This window comes from Scyliorhinus torazame, chromosome 4, assembly GCF_047496885.1.
Source record: "Scyliorhinus torazame isolate Kashiwa2021f chromosome 4, sScyTor2.1, whole genome shotgun sequence".
Taxonomy (NCBI): domain Eukaryota; kingdom Metazoa; phylum Chordata; class Chondrichthyes; order Carcharhiniformes; family Scyliorhinidae; genus Scyliorhinus; species Scyliorhinus torazame.
The window spans coordinates 71,180,199-71,192,842 of NC_092710.1; the positions used below are offsets into that span (position 1 = coordinate 71,180,199).

A 12,644-nucleotide genomic window follows, 5' to 3' on the forward strand; every position below is an offset into this window, starting at 1 on the left:
TTTTTTTTATTTGATGTTTATGTTGTCATGTGGGCCGTTGTTTAGGGGTGGGTGGGAGGATGGGATCGTTGTTGTTAATAAGGGGATTGACATTGTATTCGTTACCGTTTACTGTTTGTTGGTAGGTGTAAATTTTGAAGAAAATGTGAAAAAGGAGAATAAAAAATATTGAAAAAAAACAAGGGCAGACATCGACAAAAACATGACCCTTCAGGTGTGTCAGTGCAGCCTTCGGGTACCGAGAAAAGTGTTTGAAGACCAGGATCTCAGACTCAGCACCAAGCTCGTGGCCTATAGAGCAGTAGTGATACCCGCCCTCCTATATAGCTCAGAGACATGGACTACGTACAGCAGCCAGCTCAAAACTCTAGAGAAGTACCACCAGCTTTGCCTCCGTAAGCTCTTGCAAATCCATTGGCAGGATAGGCACACCAACGTCGGTGTTCTTGCACAAACCACATCCCCAGCATTAAAGCATGGACCACGGTATATCAGATCCACTGGGTGGGCCACATCACCTGACACAAGCGCACCATTGGAGCTTCAATACAGCTAGCTAGCTAGCTCCAGGAAAGCAGTGTAAATGCTTCAAGGACACCCATAAAGCACCCTTGAAAAAGTGCAACATCCTCACTGACACCTGGGAATCCAAGGCCTAAGACTGCCGAAGGGGAGGAAAAGTGCCGGGGAAGGAGTTGAACACCTTGAGCTTCATCGTTGAGAGCAAGCGGAGGCCAAGTGTCGACAGCGAGAGAAGCGGGTGGCAACCAGAACTGCACACAGTACTCTAGCTGAGGCCTCACCAGTGTTTTAGACAGCTCTAACCAGTGTTCTATACAGCTCCATCATAACCTCCCTGCTCTTATATTCTATATCTTAGCTAATGAAGGCAAGTATCCCATAGGCCTTCATAACCACCTTATCTACCTGTCCTGCTGCCTTTAGTGATCTATGGACATGCAGCACAAGGTCCCTTTGATCCTCTATATTTCCGAGCTTCCTATCATTCATTGTGTATTCCCCTGCTTTATTAGTCCCCCCCCAAAATACATTACCTCACAATTTTCAGGGTTAAATTCCATTTGCCATTGTTCTGCCCATCTAACCAGCCCGCCTTTAGCGTCCAGTAATCTCCTCATGATTTAAGTGTCATCTGCAAATTTACTGATCATACCACCAACATTCACGTCCAGATCATTAGTGCACACTACAAACAGCAAGCGATCCGTCACCAATCCCTGGGGAACATCACTGGACACCGGCTTCCAGTCACACACAAATAACCTTCGACCATCATTCTGTGCTTCCTGTCACTGAGCCAATTTTGGATCCAATTTGCTAAATTGCCCTGGATCTCATGATCAGTCTCCCATGCGAGAACTTAGAAAAATCCTTAGACTACGTTAACTGCATTGTACACATCTACACACCTCGTCGCCTCCTCAAAATATTCAATCAAATTTGTTGGACATTATCTCCCTTTGCCAAAGCCACGCTGTCTATCCTCACCTCTTCAAGTGGAGATTAATTCTGTCCCTCCTGAAACCTGTTGTCATTAAAACTCCATTCATGTCCCTTTCGGAAGAAAATCTGTCGTCCTTACCTGATCTGGCCTACATGTCATCCCAGACCCACAGCCATATGGTCGACTCCACCCTCTATACTCCAAACTGGTCAAGCAGCCCTCAGTTTGAGGGCAATTAGGGATAGAGCAATAAATGCCGACCCACATCCCATGAATGAATAAAAACAAAGCATTGCAAGGGAGTCCATTCCTCTCAGAGCAGAGAGTCAAAGCAATACATTGCGTGCTCATCAATTATAAAACTGAAACCATTTCCATGCCGTGATACCCTTACCCTGAAGCTCATCAGTATCAGGGTGTCGTTGTGGGTGATGTGTGGCTGACGTTTCATGAGAAACCTGGTAAATATTAAAGTAGCAAACTGGCCACTGCCCCATTCACAGATTGACCGAGAATGCATGTTTAAATAGCAGGAATGCATATGATGAAGATTTTATTGTTGATATAACTTTTGTTTTTTAAAACAGTAATACAGTTACAACAGGAAGCGGACACTGGCCACTGTGTCGCAGGCTCCGTCACGGACTGTCTAATTGGCTGCTAACTGTCACTAACTATTTACAAATCCTGAAAATAGGACCAAAATCATCAAGAAACTAGATTCTTCTCTCAAAAGAATCCGGCTGTAGGAAGGACGCACAGAGGAGAGCAGTGGAAGGTGCGGTGAGAAGAGAGCGAGAAAGAGGAGGGGAGGAGAGGGTGGCACCACCCAGGCGGTAGGGGTATATGGGAAGGGTTGCAGGGGGACAGAGTGAGAGCAGCAGTGCGTGCAATGAACAGTGGAAGGGTGGAGGCTGCTCAAGAGGAAGAGATATTGATGCTTGATCTGTTTATGCTTCATTCCATGTCAAGATAGGCACAGCACACAGTGCGCATCTCAGTGTGGGATTACATATGGAGACAGACTCCCCTACCGAGCGTGTATCCCACGATCTGCACCACTCGTTCAGACTTGTGAGGTCCGGGTTTCTCCTCATGCTGTGGGTCAGAGGGAGGTTGGCGGGGGATTTGAGTTCCAGAATACAGGAAGACACTGGGTTAACAGCTGTGGCCTGGACTCCGGCTCTGTGCGTGTGTCTGTGTCTGTGCGTAGTGGGGGGGGGGGAAGAGGGGAGAGAGAGAGAGAAAGGGGGGCACCAAGCTGCAAAACAGGTCCCACACCAACACCAGCCCTCTGCACACCTACTCCCCCATGTGCGGATCTTCCCCAGTAAAATTGCCACGGTCCAGGCAACAGATGGTGACATTCATTGCCTACATTTTGGAGGGACAGACTTTGGCTTCGGCCCCGCAGAAAGGACCCCCGCCTCCCCATGCTCCTGCCCCACTGAAGGGACCACCCCCACCTAACTCCAGCCCCCTTGAGAGGAGAGCATCTTACTCCAGCTCCTGTGTGGGGAGGGCAGACCTCTGCCCCTCAGGATTAAGGCCAACGACTACAGTTAAATATCTGTCATGGGATCATTTTGGGGGGGGCAACAATATTAAGGCTCCTCAGCTGCCAGACAGCTGGCCTCGTCCAGCCGGCTGGCCTCCTCGAGGCGGCTGGCCTCCTCCTCCAGGCGGCTGGTCTCCTCCTCCAGGCGGCTGGCCTCCTCCAGGCGGCTGGCCTCCTCCTCCAGGCGGCTGGTCTCCTCCTCCAGGCGGCTGGCCTCCTCCAGGCGGCTGGCCTCCTCCAGGCGGCTGGCCTCCTCCAGGCGGCTGGCCTCCTCCAGGCGGCTGGTCTCCTCCAGGCGGCTGGTCTCCTCCAGGCGGCTGGTCTCCTCCAGGCGGCTGGTCTCCTCCAGGCGGCTGGTCTCCTCCAGGCGGCTGGTCTCCTCCAGATGGCTTCCCTCTTCCAGACGGGTCCACACCTCTAGACGTATCCCACCCTCCAGACAGCTGCCTTCCTCCAGACGGGTCCACCCTTCCAGACGGGTCTCCCCCTCCAAGTTGGTGTCTGCCGGCAGCGGTTGCTCTTCCACAAAGGTGGGACTCTGGATGAAGCTGGGTCCTTCCCCGAAGGCTCCACTCTCCTCCAGTGCTGCCAGGCTGGTGACAGAGGCTAGCAGCATCTCCGGGTGGCTCTTACTCTTGTGGGCTGACACATTGTCCTTCTTCTCGAATTTCTTGCCACAAATGTCACAGGAGAACTGGTAGCCGGACTCGGCGTCGTGTTTCTTCATGTGCCAGTTCAGGGAAGCCTTCTGTCTGCAGGTAAATCCACAGATCTCACACCTGGACAGACAGAGGGAGACGGAGTCAGAGCATGCGTGTGTGACCAAAAGCCATACATCAAGAAAAGCGAGGAATATTCGAGGGGGGCGGCGGGAGCGGAGGGGGGGGCGGGGGCAGAGGGGGGGCGGGGGCAGGGGGGGGGCGGGGGCAGGGGGGGGCGGGGGCAGAGGGGGGCGGGGGCAGAGGGGGGCGGGGGCAGAGGGGGGGCGGGGGCAGAGGGGGGGCGGGGGCAGGGGGGGGGCGGGGGCAGGGGGGGGCGGGGGCAGGGGGGGGCGGGGGCAGAGGGGGGCGGGGGCAGAGGGGGGCGGGGGCAGAGGGGGGCGGGGGCAGAGGGGGGGCGGGGGCAGAGGGGGGGCGGGGGCAGAGGGGGGCGGGGGCAGAGGGGGGCGGGGGCAGAGGGGGGGCGGGGGCAGAGGGGGGGCGGGGGCAGAGGGGGGGCGGGGGCAGAGGGGGGGCGGGGGCAGAGGGGGGGCGGGGGCAGAGGGGGGGCGGGGGCAGAGGGGGGGCGGGGGCAGAGGGGGGGCGGGGGCAGAGGGGGGGCGGGGGCAGAGGGGGGGCGGGGGCAGAGGGGGGGCGGGGGCAGAGGGGGGGGCGGGGGCAGAGGGGGGGGCGGGGGCAGAGGGGGGGGCGGGGGCAGAGGGGGGGCGGGGGCAGAGGGGGGGCGGGGGCAGAGGGGGGGCGGGGGCAGAGGGGGGGCGGGGGCAGAGGGGGGGCGGGGGCAGAGGGGGGGCGGGGGCAGAGGGGGGGCGGGGGCAGAGGGGGGGGCGGGGGCAGAGGGGGGGGCGGGGGCAGAGGGGGGGCGGGGGCAGAGGGGGGGCGGGGGCAGAGGGGGGGCGGGGGCAGAGGGGGGGCGGGGGCAGAGGGGGGGGCGGGGGCAGAGGGGGGGGCGGGGGCAGAGGGGGGGCGGGGGCAGAGGGGGGGCGGGGGCAGAGGGGGGGCGGGGGCAGAGGGGGGGCGGGGGCAGAGGGGGGCGGGGGCAGAGGGGGGGCGGGGGCAGAGGGGGGGCGGGGGCAGAGGGGGGGCGGGGGCAGAGGGGGGGCGGGGGCAGAGGGGGGGCGGGGCAGAGGGGGGGCGGGGCAGAGGGGGGGCGGGGGCAGAGGGGGGGCGGGGGCAGAGGGGGGGCGGGGGCAGAGGGGGGGGCGGGGGCAGAGGGGGGGGCGGGGGCAGAGGGGGGGGCGGGGGCAGAGGGGGGGGCGGGGGCAGAGGGGGGGGCGGGGGCAGAGGGGGGGGCGGGGGCAGAGGGGGGGGCGGGGGCAGAGGGGGGGGCGGGGGCAGAGGGGGGGGCGGGGGCAGAGGGGGGGGCGGGGGCAGAGGGGGGGGCGGGGGCAGAGGGGGGGGCGGGGGCAGAGGGGGGGGCGGGGGCAGAGGGGGGGCGGGGCAGAGGGGGGGGCGGGGCAGAGGGGGGGGCGGGGGCAGAGGGGGGGCGGGGGCAGAGGGGGGGCGGGGGCAGAGGGGGGGCGGGGGCAGAGGGGGGGCGGGGGCAGAGGGGGGGCGGGGGCAGAGGGGGGGCGGGGGCAGAGGGGGGGCGGGGGCAGAGGGGGGGCGGGGGCAGAGGGGGGGCGGGGGCAGAGGGGGGGCGGGGGCAGAGGGGGGGCGGGGGCAGAGGGGGGGCGGGGGCAGAGGGGGGGCGGGGGCAGAGGGGGGGCGGGGGCAGAGGGGGGGCGGGGGCAGAGGGGGGGCGGGGGCAGAGGGGGGGCGGGGGCAGAGGGGGGGCGGGGGCAGAGGGGGGGCGGGGGCAGAGGGGGGGCGGGGGCAGAGGGGGGGCGGGGGCAGAGGGGGGGGCGGGGGCAGAGGGGGGGCGGGGGCAGAGGGGGGGCGGGGGCAGAGGGGGGGCGGGGGCAGAGGGGGGGCGGGGGCAGAGGGGGGGCGGGGGCAGAGGGGGGGCGGGGGCAGAGGGGGGGCGGGGGCAGAGGGGGGGCGGGGGCAGAGGGGGGGCGGGGGCAGAGGGGGGGCGGGGGCAGAGGGGGGGCGGGGGCAGAGGGGGGGCGGGGGCAGAGGGGGGGCGGGGGCAGAGGGGGGGGCGGGGGCAGAGGGGGGGGCGGGGGCAGAGGGGGGGGCGGGGGCAGAGGGGGGGGCGGGGGCAGAGGGGGGGGCGGGGGCAGAGGGGGGGGCGGGGGCAGAGGGGGGGGCGGGGGCAGAGGGGGGGGCGGGGGCAGAGGGGGGGGCGGGGGCAGAGGGGGGGGCGGGGGCAGAGGGGGGGCGGGGGCAGAGGGGGGGGCGGGGGCAGAGGGGGGGGCGGGGGCAGAGGGGGGGCGGGGGCAGAGGGGGGGCGGGGGCAGAGGGGGGGCGGGGGCAGGGGGGGGCGGGGGCAGGGGGGGGGCGGGGGCAGGGGGGGGGCGGGGGCAGGGGGGGGCGGGGGCAGAGGGGGGGCGGGGGCAGAGGGGGGGCGGGGGCAGAGGGGGGGCGGGGGGCAGAGGGGGGGCGGGGGCAGAGGGGGGGCGGGGGCAGAGGGGGGGCGGGGGCAGAGGGGGGGCGGGGGCAGAGGGGGGGCGGGGGCAGAGGGGGGGCGGGGGCAGAGGGGGGGCGGGGGCAGAGGGGGGGCGGGGGCAGAGGGGGGGCGGGGGCAGAGGGGGGGCGGGGGCAGAGGGGGGGCGGGGGCAGAGGGGGGGCGGGGGCAGAGGGGGGGCGGGGGCAGAGGGGGGGCGGGGGCAGAGGGGGGGCGGGGGCAGAGGGGGGGCGGGGGCAGAGGGGGGGCGGGGGCAGAGGGGGGGCGGGGGCAGAGGGGGGGCGGGGGCAGAGGGGGGGCGGGGGCAGAGGGGGGGCGGGGGCAGAGGGGGGGCGGGGGCAGAGGGGGGGCGGGGGCAGAGGGGGGGCGGGGGCAGAGGGGGGGCGGGGGCAGAGGGGGGGCGGGGGCAGAGGGGGGGCGGGGGCAGAGGGGGGGCGGGGGCAGAGGGGGGGCGGGGGCAGAGGGGGGGCGGGGGCAGAGGGGGGGCGGGGGCAGAGGGGGGGCGGGGGCAGAGGGGGGGCGGGGGCAGAGGGGGGGCGGGGGCAGAGGGGGGGCGGGGGCAGAGGGGGGGCGGGGGCAGAGGGGGGGCGGGGGCAGAGGGGGGGCGGGGGCAGAGGGGGGGCGGGGGCAGAGGGGGGGCGGGGGCAGAGGGGGGGCGGGGGCAGAGGGGGGGCGGGGGCAGAGGGGGGGCGGGGGCAGAGGGGGGGCGGGGGCAGAGGGGGGGCGGGGGCAGAGGGGGGGCGGGGGCAGAGGGGGGGCGGGGGCAGAGGGGGGGCGGGGGCAGAGGGGGGGCGGGGGCAGAGGGGGGGCGGGGGCAGAGGGGGGGCGGGGGCAGAGGGGGGGCGGGGGCAGAGGGGGGGCGGGGGCAGAGGGGGGGCGGGGGCAGAGGGGGGGCGGGGGCAGAGGGGGGGCGGGGGCAGAGGGGGGGCGGGGGCAGAGGGGGGGCGGGGGCAGAGGGGGGGCGGGGGCAGAGGGGGGGCGGGGGCAGAGGGGGGGCGGGGGCAGAGGGGGGGCGGGGGCAGAGGGGGGGCGGGGGCAGAGGGGGGGCGGGGGCAGAGGGGGGGCGGGGGCAGAGGGGGGGCGGGGGCAGAGGGGGGGCGGGGGCAGAGGGGGGGCGGGGGCAGAGGGGGGGCGGGGGCAGAGGGGGGGCGGGGGCAGAGGGGGGGCGGGGGCAGAGGGGGGGCGGGGGCAGAGGGGGGGCGGGGGCAGAGGGGGGGCGGGGGCAGAGGGGGGGCGGGGGCAGAGGGGGGGCGGGGGCAGAGGGGGGGCGGGGGCAGAGGGGGGGCGGGGGCAGAGGGGGGGCGGGGGCAGAGGGGGGGCGGGGGCAGAGGGGGGGCGGGGGCAGAGGGGGGGCGGGGGCAGAGGGGGGGCGGGGGCAGAGGGGGGGCGGGGGCAGAGGGGGGGCGGGGGCAGAGGGGGGGCGGGGGCAGAGGGGGGGCGGGGGCAGAGGGGGGGCGGGGGCAGAGGGGGGGCGGGGGCAGAGGGGGGGCGGGGGCAGAGGGGGGGCGGGGGCAGAGGGGGGGCGGGGGCAGAGGGGGGGCGGGGGCAGAGGGGGGGCGGGGGCAGAGGGGGGGCGGTGGCAGAGGGGGGGCGGGGGCAGAGGGGGGGCGGGGGCAGAGGGGGGCGGGGGCAGAGGGGGGGCGGGGGCAGAGGGGGGCGGGGGCAGAGGGGGTGGCGGGGCAAAGGGGGGGGCGGGGGCAGAGGGGGGGGCGGGGCAGAGGCGGGGGCAGAGGGGGGGGCGGGGGCAGAGGGGGGGGCGGGGGCAGAGGGGGGGCAGAGGGGGGGGGCAGGGGGCAGAGGGGGGGCGGGGGCAGGGGGCAGAGGGGGGGGCGGGGGCAGGGGGGGGCGGGGGCAGGGGGGGGCGGGGGCAGGGGGGGCGGGGGCAGGGGGGGCGGGGGCAGGGGGGGCGGGGGCAGGGGGGGCGGGGGCAGGGGGGGCGGGGGCAGGGGGGGCGGGGGCAGGGGGGGCGGGGGCAGGGGGGGGCGGGGGCAGGGGGGGCGGGGGCAGGGGGGGCGGGGGCAGGGGGGGCGGGGGCAGGGGGGGGCGGGGGCAGGGGGGGGCGGGGGCAGGGGGGGGCGGGGGCAGGGGGGGGCGGGGGCGGGGGGGCAGGGGGGGGCGGGGGGCAGCGGGGGCAGGGGGGGCGGGGGCAGGGGGGGCGGGGGCAGGGGGGGCGGGGGCAGGGGGGGGCGGGGGCAGGGGGGGGCGGGGGCAGGGGGGGGCGGGGGCAGGGGGGGGCGGGGGCAGGGGGGGCGGGGGCAGGGGGGGGCGGGGGCAGGGGGGGCGGGGGCAGGGGGGGCGGGGGCAGAGGGGGGGCGGGGGCAGAGGGGGGCGGGGGCAGAGGGGGGCGGGGGCAGAGGGGGGCGGGGGCAGAGGGGGGCGGGGGCAGAGGGGGGCGGGGGCAGAGGGGGGCGGGGGCAGAGGGGGGCGGGGGCAGAGGGGGGCGGGGGCAGAGGGGGGCGGGGCAGAGGGGGGCGGGGCAGAGGGGGGCGGGGCAGAGGGGGGCGGGGCAGAGGGGGGCGGGGCAGAGGGGGGCGGGGCAGAGGGGGGCGGGGCAGAGGGGGGCGGGGCAGAGGGGGGCGGGGCAGAGGGGGGCGGGGCAGAGGGGGGCGGGGCAGAGGGGGGCGGGGCAGAGGGGGGCGGGGGCAGAGGGGGGCGGGGGCAGAGGGGGGCGGGGGCAGAGGGGGGCGGGGGCAGAGGGGGGCGGGGGCAGAGGGGGGCGGGGGCAGAGGGGGGCGGGGGCAGAGGGGGGCGGGGGCAGAGGGGGGCGGGGGCAGAGGGGGGCGGGGGCAGAGGGGGGCGGGGGCAGAGGGGGGCGGGGGCAGAGGGGGGCGGGGGCAGAGGGGGGCGGGGGCAGAGGGGGGCGGGGGCAGAGGGGGGCGGGGGCAGAGGGGGGCGGGGGCAGAGGGGGGCGGGGGCAGAGGGGGGCGGGGGCAGAGGGGGGCGGGGGCAGAGGGGGGCGGGGGCAGAGGGGGGCGGGGGCAGAGGGGGGCGGGGGCAGAGGGGGGCGGGGGCAGAGGGGGGCGGGGGCAGAGGGGGGCGGGGGCAGAGGGGGGCGGGGGCAGAGGGGGGCGGGGGCAGAGGGGGGCGGGGGCAGAGGGGGGCGGGGGCAGAGGGGGGCGGGGGCAGAGGGGGGCGGGGGCAGAGGGGGGCGGGGGCAGAGGGGGGCGGGGGCAGAGGGGGGCGGGGGCAGAGGGGGGCGGGGGCAGAGGGGGGGCGGGGGCAGAGGGGGGGCGGGGGCAGAGGGGGGGCGGGGGCAGAGGGGGGCGGGGGCAGAGGGGGGGCGGGGGCAGAGGGGGGCGGGGGCAGAGGGGGGGCGGGGGCAGAGGGGGGCGGGGGCAGAGGGGGGCGGGGGCAGAGGGGGGCGGGGGCAGAGGGGGGCGGGGGCAGAGGGGGGCGGGGGCAGAGGGGGGCGGGGGCAGAGGGGGGCGGGGGCAGAGGGGGGCGGGGGCAGAGGGGGGCGGGGGCAGAGGGGGGCGGGGGCCAGAGGGGGGCGGGGGCCAGAGGGGGGCGGGGCCAGAGGGGGGCGGGGCCAGAGGGGGGCGGGGGCAGAGGGGGGCGGGGGCAGAGGGGGGCGGGGGCAGAGGGGGGCGGGGGCAGAGGGGGGCGGGGGCAGAGGGGGGCGGGGGCAGAGGGGGGCGGGGGCAGAGGGGGGCGGGGGCAGAGGGGGGCGGGGGCAGAGGGTGGGCGGGGGCAGAGGGGGGCGGGGGCAGAGGGGGGCGGGGGCAGAGGGGGGGCGGGGGCAGAGGGGGGCGGGGGCAGAGGGGGGCGGGGGCAGAGGGGGGCGGGGGCAGAGGGGGGCGGGGGCAGAGGGGGGCGGGGGCAGAGGGGGGCGGGGGCAGAGGGGGGCGGGGGCAGAGGGGGGCGGGGGCAGAGGGGGGCGGGGGCAGAGGGGGGCGGGGGCAGAGGGGGGCGGGGGCAGAGGGGGGCGGGGGCAGAGGGGGGCGGAGGCAGAGGGGGGCGGAGGCAGAGGGGGGCGGAGGCAGAGGGGGGCGGAGGCAGAGGGGGGCGGGGGCAGAGGGGGGCGGGGGCAGAGGAGGGCGGGGGCAGAGGGGGGCGGGGGCAGAGGGGGGCGGGGGCAGAGGGGGGCGGGGGCAGAGGGGGGCGGGGGCAGAGGGGGGCGGGGGCAGAGGGGGGCGGGGGCAGAGGGGGAAGAGAGGGGGACGGGGGTGGGGGAAAAGAGAGGGGGACGGGGGTGGGGGAAAAGAGAGGGGGACGGGGGTGGGGGAAAAGAGAGGGGGACGGGGGGTGGGGGAAAAGAGAGGGGGACGGGGGTGGGGGAAAAGAGAGGGGGACGGGGGTGGGGGAAAAGAGAGGGGGACGGGGGGGGGAAAGATAGGGGGACGGGGGTGGGGGAAAAGAGAGGGGGACGGGGGGGGAAAGATAGGGGGACCGGGGGGGAAAGAGAGGGGGACGGGGGGGGGGAAGAGAGGGGGATGGGGGGGGGAAAAGAGAGGGGGACGGGGGACGGGGGAAAGAGAGGGGGATGGGGGGGGGGGAAAGAGAGGGGGACCGGGGGAGGGAAAGAGAGGGTGAAGAAAAGAGAGGGGGACCGGGGGGGAAGAGAGGGGGAAGAGAGGGGGATGGGGAGGGGGGGGAAAGAGAGAGAGGGGGACGGGGCGGGGGGGGAAGAGAGAGGGGGACGGGGCGGGGGCGGAAGAGAGAGAGGGGGATGGGGGGGGGGGGGAGAAAGAGAGGGGGACGGGGGGGGGGGGGAAAGAGAGGGGGACGGGGGGGAAAAGAGAGGGGGACGGGGGACGGGGGGGAAAGGAGAGGGGGACGGGAAAGAGAGGGGGATGGGGAGGGGGACAGGGGGAGGGGAGGGGGACAGGGGGAGGGGGAGGGGAGGGGGACAGGGGGAGGGGAGGGGGACAGGGGGAGGGGAGGGGGACAGGGGGAGGGGAGGGGGACAGGGGGAGGGGAGGGGGACAGGGAGAGGGGAGGGGGACAGGGAGAGGGGAGGGGGACAGGGAGAGGGGAGGGGGACAGGGGGAGGGGAGGGGGACAGGGGGAGGGGGACAGGGGGAGGGGGACAGGGGGAGGGGAGGGGGACAGGGGGAGGGGAGGGGGACAGGGGGAGGGGAGGGGGACAGGGGGAGGGGAGGGGGACAGGGGGAGGGGACAGGGGGACAGGGGGAGGGGACAGGGGGAGGGGATGGGGACAGGGGGAGGGGAGGGGGACAGGGGGAGGGGAGGGGGACAGGGGGAGGGGAGGGGGACAGGGGGAGGGGAGGGGGACAGGGGGAGGGGAGGGGGACAGGGGGAGGGGAGGGGGACAGGGGGAGGGGAGGGGGGACAGGGGGAGGGGAGGGGGACAGGGGGAGGGGAGGGGGACAGGGGGAGGGGAGGGGGACAGGGGGAGGGGAGGGGGACAGGGACGGGAGGGGGACAGGGGGACGGGAGGGGGAGGGAGGGCGGCAGGAGGGGGAGGGCGGGCAGCGGGAGGGGGAAGGCAGGCGGCGGGAGGGGGAGGGCGGGCGGCGGGAGGGGGAGGGCGGGCGGCCGGAGGGTGAGAGGGAGACTGGAAAGCACGGGGAAGAGAGACAAGAGATTTCTCCCGATAATCACACATCCCCTCCCCCAACTCTGCCCTCATGCAGATACTAGCCCCTCTCCTTACTGCAGAGGCTTCTCTCCAGTGTGAATCCGCCGGTGGACGACAAGGTTCTTGTCTGTTTTGAAAGCTCGCCCGCAGAACTCACAGATGTAATTCCGCTGGTCTGGAAAGAAAATCTGGTGTGAATAGTTGACCGAGATGTAATTCTGCTGAAGTGTAAAGTTTGTTGCGAATATTCAACAAATCGAGCAGCAGTATTTAGAAACCAACCATGGGTGCTGGGGTATGTGGGTATTAGGATTGGGGGAGTGGGAGATGAGGAGGCGAACATTATGTTTCAGAGCAGTTTCCTGCAGAAAGCAGCTCCATGATGTCTCGCTCCTTGGAGAAGGAGCTAGAAGTTTCAAGCCAATGATGGCTGTGACACCACTCGCTGAGTCTGGGAAGCCCACTCTGCTGGGGTAGGGCTGCAGGCTGGAAGACCAACTCGTGGGAGTGCCGGTGTGGCAGACGTTGCCTTCTCCACTCCCAGTCAGAGATTGGGGCCCAAAATCCAACTCCAAGTGAAACATCACAACAGAACTTGAACGAGCGCTGCACTGACAGGGGTTCAGTACTGAGGGAGCGGCGACTGTCAGAGGGTCAGTACTGAGGGAGTGCAGCATTGTCAGGGGGTCAGTACTGAGGGAGTGCTGCGCTGTCAGAGGGTCAGTACTGAGGAAGTGCTGCGCTGTCAGAGGGTCAGTACTGAGGGAGTGCTGCACTGTCAGAGGGTCAGTACTGAGGGAGCGCTGCTCTGTCAGAGGGTCAGTACTGAGGGAGTGCAGCATTGTCAGGGGGTC

The 12,644-nt window shown here is 73.1% G+C and overlaps 1 protein-coding gene across 2 annotated transcripts in view; it reads right to left on the bottom strand.

Moving 5' to 3' along the window:
• Window positions 1–1,986: 1,986 nt before the first annotated feature.
• The window catches only part of LOC140410295 (uncharacterized), a 176,055-nt gene continuing 165,397 nt past the window's right edge, over window positions 1,987–12,644 (bottom strand). Inside the window, exons 10-12 of one of the 2 annotated variants that reach the window (XM_072498274.1) lie at window positions 11,866–11,965; window positions 3,292–3,802; window positions 1,987–3,258 (exon numbers count right to left, since the gene is read on the bottom strand). In XM_072498274.1, coding sequence (XP_072354375.1) covers window positions 3,070–3,258; window positions 3,292–3,802; window positions 11,866–11,965 — 800 coding nt within the window. In that variant the 3' untranslated portion in view covers window positions 1,987–3,069. Of the gene's footprint in view, window positions 3,803–11,865; window positions 11,966–12,644 lie in introns of both variants that reach the window. The other variant, XM_072498273.1, reaches the window with a different exon arrangement.